Below are 2,523 nucleotides of genomic sequence, written 5' to 3' on the forward strand. Positions count from 1 at the left end.
ACAGTATGGTCTTTTGTTGAACAGGGATGTTGTTGATGGACTGTTTTTAATTGTTTCCCTAGGCACCCCGTGCATGTCAAAGAAGAACCATTAGATCCAGACGAAAATGAAGGCCCGCTATCCTTAGTGACAACAGCCAATCACAGTCCAGATTTTGATCACGACAGAGATTATGAAGATGAACCTGTAAATGAGGACATAGAGTGAATATGTCTGACATCCTTGTCCTGAGAATGAAGATTGGAAGAACACGTCAAATTTAGCTGTGAAATCTCTCCATTATTGTACAGTCTGGAGGATTCTCAGTCCATTTTGACAACTATGAAATATGTTAACTCTTAGTGCCATCAAGTATCCCATTTGGGAGGATTTTTGATTTTTCTACTTTTTGTTGAAAAAAGGAATTTGTACTCTGTGCATTGGATGGACTTGTTTGGTACTTGGGATTTTCCTCTCTTACAGTCAACATCAGTGTTGTCAATTTGCTAAACTGATTCACTTCCTCACATTTAGCAGCAGACTTTGGACTGCAGTCCTGCCAATTTTGGACACTGAGGACATCAAACTGAGCATGTACATCTAAACTGCAGATCAAGCCTTTGCCCAAATTTTAAGGATTCCAATGGACAACATATTTGCACAGTACTGCATGTTGATTATCACTGCCTTTTACTCCATTTCTTTCTTTCTTTCCTTGTTGGGGTTTTTTGTTTTTTTTTTTGTTTGTTTTTTTTTTTTTTTTTTTTTTTTTTTTTTTTTTTTTTTTTTTTTTTTTTTTTTTTTTTTTTTTTTTTTTTTTTTGCTTCCATTTGGGATGGGGAAGGCCTGCGTGTGCGTGTGTGTGTGTATGTATTGGGGAGGGGTTCAACAAAAAATTATCCCAAACGTTTTAATGTATTGCTTTTATTCCCCCCCCCACCCCTCCAAACTTCTCCCCTACCATTTTAAGTTCTGACCTCAGGGCTCAGGTGGGCCCAGAGCCTCTTGGAGGCTTCATGTTTTCTGTACTTTGTGATGAATGTTAATAGGTGTTTTTATTATACGAAGCTGAATGTCATTGAATTGTTTGTAGTTTTTTCTGTCATTCATTCCAGTTACCTTCAGATGCCACCATGTTTTCTTTTGCTATGGAAAACATTCCATTTTGGTGTCTCTTTTTCTGAAAAGGTCCCAAATGCTGCACTATGTCCGTGGAAAGGTTGTCCAACAGAGAGGAAGGGAATGAAGTACTGCAAGAATGAGAATGAATGACAGACGAACATAGAAACACTGTAGGAAGCAACACAGATTCATTCCACAAAGCAGTATTTTTTTTAATTTTCTGTTTCGGTTTTAGTTTTTTGAGATATATATATATTTTTTTTTTGGCAGCAACGTTGAATATTAGCAAATGCCACAAAATTGAACAGCACAAAGAAACATACGCAGCACCAACAGAATTCACTTCATTAGAGAACGAATACTACAGTGGCAAGCTCTCAGTTGTTTAACATGAGTTTTAATGGGCCAACAAATCTTTCTGGAATATCTAAGATTACCAAAATGGGGGTACCTATCCATTTACGATGCTAATTTTGGGGGGGGGTGATTTTTTTGCATTTCCAAATAGTGGTTGGAAAGATGACTTCATTAAACTGTTATTGTACGTGGTGATGTTTTGCAGTTCAACATCAGTTCAGGATTGCTCGACGGCATTAATCTGTTTGAATACAAATTAGATTTCAGATTGAACTTGTTACGGGAGTTAATAAGGACTGAGCCCACTAATGCTAAAGTGTTAATTTTCAACTGTGCAAATCCTGTACTGCAGTTAAGATTGTTATGCAATATTACACCAGCCAGTATCAAAACCTCATAGTAGAAACCAGTGAATATAGGACAAGAGCTAGGACTGGGGCTTGTTTGGCAAAACTAGCAGTGCTCGACGAAGCAAACATTACAGACAAAAAAGCTGTTGTTATAGGTCAGTAAACCTTGGTCACCAAACACCTAAATGTTTTCATTCTGCAGCCACTTTTCTGTCACTCATTTATTTATGTAGGACTGTAGCTTTTTTATGATTTCAACAACAAAAAAAAAGCCTTTCAGAGCTTAATTTATATTCTTCTTTGTACCTTTTTTTTTTCCTAAAATTACCAAAGATATTACACAAAGGTAAATTATGTTCTCTGTTATATGCTTTATCTTATGAAGCCAAATATCCTCTTATTGTTGATCAAAGGAGGTTGAAGAATTTAGAGGGAAATGACAAGATATGGGCTATTGCTAATCCGAGAGAGAAACTGCTCCTTTATTCTAGTAAATTTAGAAGGCCAAGTAGATGACTGAACCAAAGTTGTTACTTTTTATTCGTGTTCCTTTAAAGCGACCAAACTGAAATTCTGGAAAGAGAAATCGAGGAGAGCTTTTGAGACTCAGCCTAGGAAACAGTGTTACAGGAGGAGCTGTGAGAAGGGAGCGGGAGAGAGCAAACGCGCACACATACGGTTCTTTTGCAGAAAATTAGAGTATCAAATAAAGGAG

At 37.0% G+C, this 2,523-nt stretch overlaps 1 protein-coding gene and 1 long non-coding RNA gene across 14 annotated transcripts in view; one reads left to right on the top strand and one right to left on the bottom strand.

Annotated features, from left to right (window-relative positions):
* The window catches only part of FOXP1 (forkhead box P1), a 540,709-nt gene extending 539,971 nt beyond the window's left edge, over positions 1–738 (top strand). For all 13 annotated transcript variants that reach the window (XM_019504753.1, XM_019504749.1, XM_019504755.1 and 10 more), the window contains one exon: positions 63–738. In XM_019504753.1, the coding sequence (XP_019360298.1) occupies positions 63–207 (145 nt within the window). In that variant the 3' untranslated portion in view covers positions 208–738. The remainder of the gene's footprint in view (positions 1–62) is intronic.
* LOC109288973 overlaps positions 1–1,578 on the bottom strand; it is a 2,954-nt gene extending 1,376 nt beyond the window's left edge. Inside the window, exon 1 of the long non-coding RNA XR_002095268.1 lies at positions 1,099–1,578. This is a non-coding gene — a long non-coding RNA (uncharacterized LOC109288973). The remainder of the gene's footprint in view (positions 1–1,098) is intronic.
* Between the last annotated feature and the right edge of the window lie 945 nt (positions 1,579–2,523).

Source organism: Gavialis gangeticus, unplaced genomic scaffold (genome assembly GCF_001723915.1).
Source record: "Gavialis gangeticus isolate Ggan-Ray unplaced genomic scaffold, GavGan_comp1, whole genome shotgun sequence".
In the NCBI taxonomy this organism is placed as follows: Eukaryota; Metazoa; Chordata; order Crocodylia; family Gavialidae; genus Gavialis; species Gavialis gangeticus.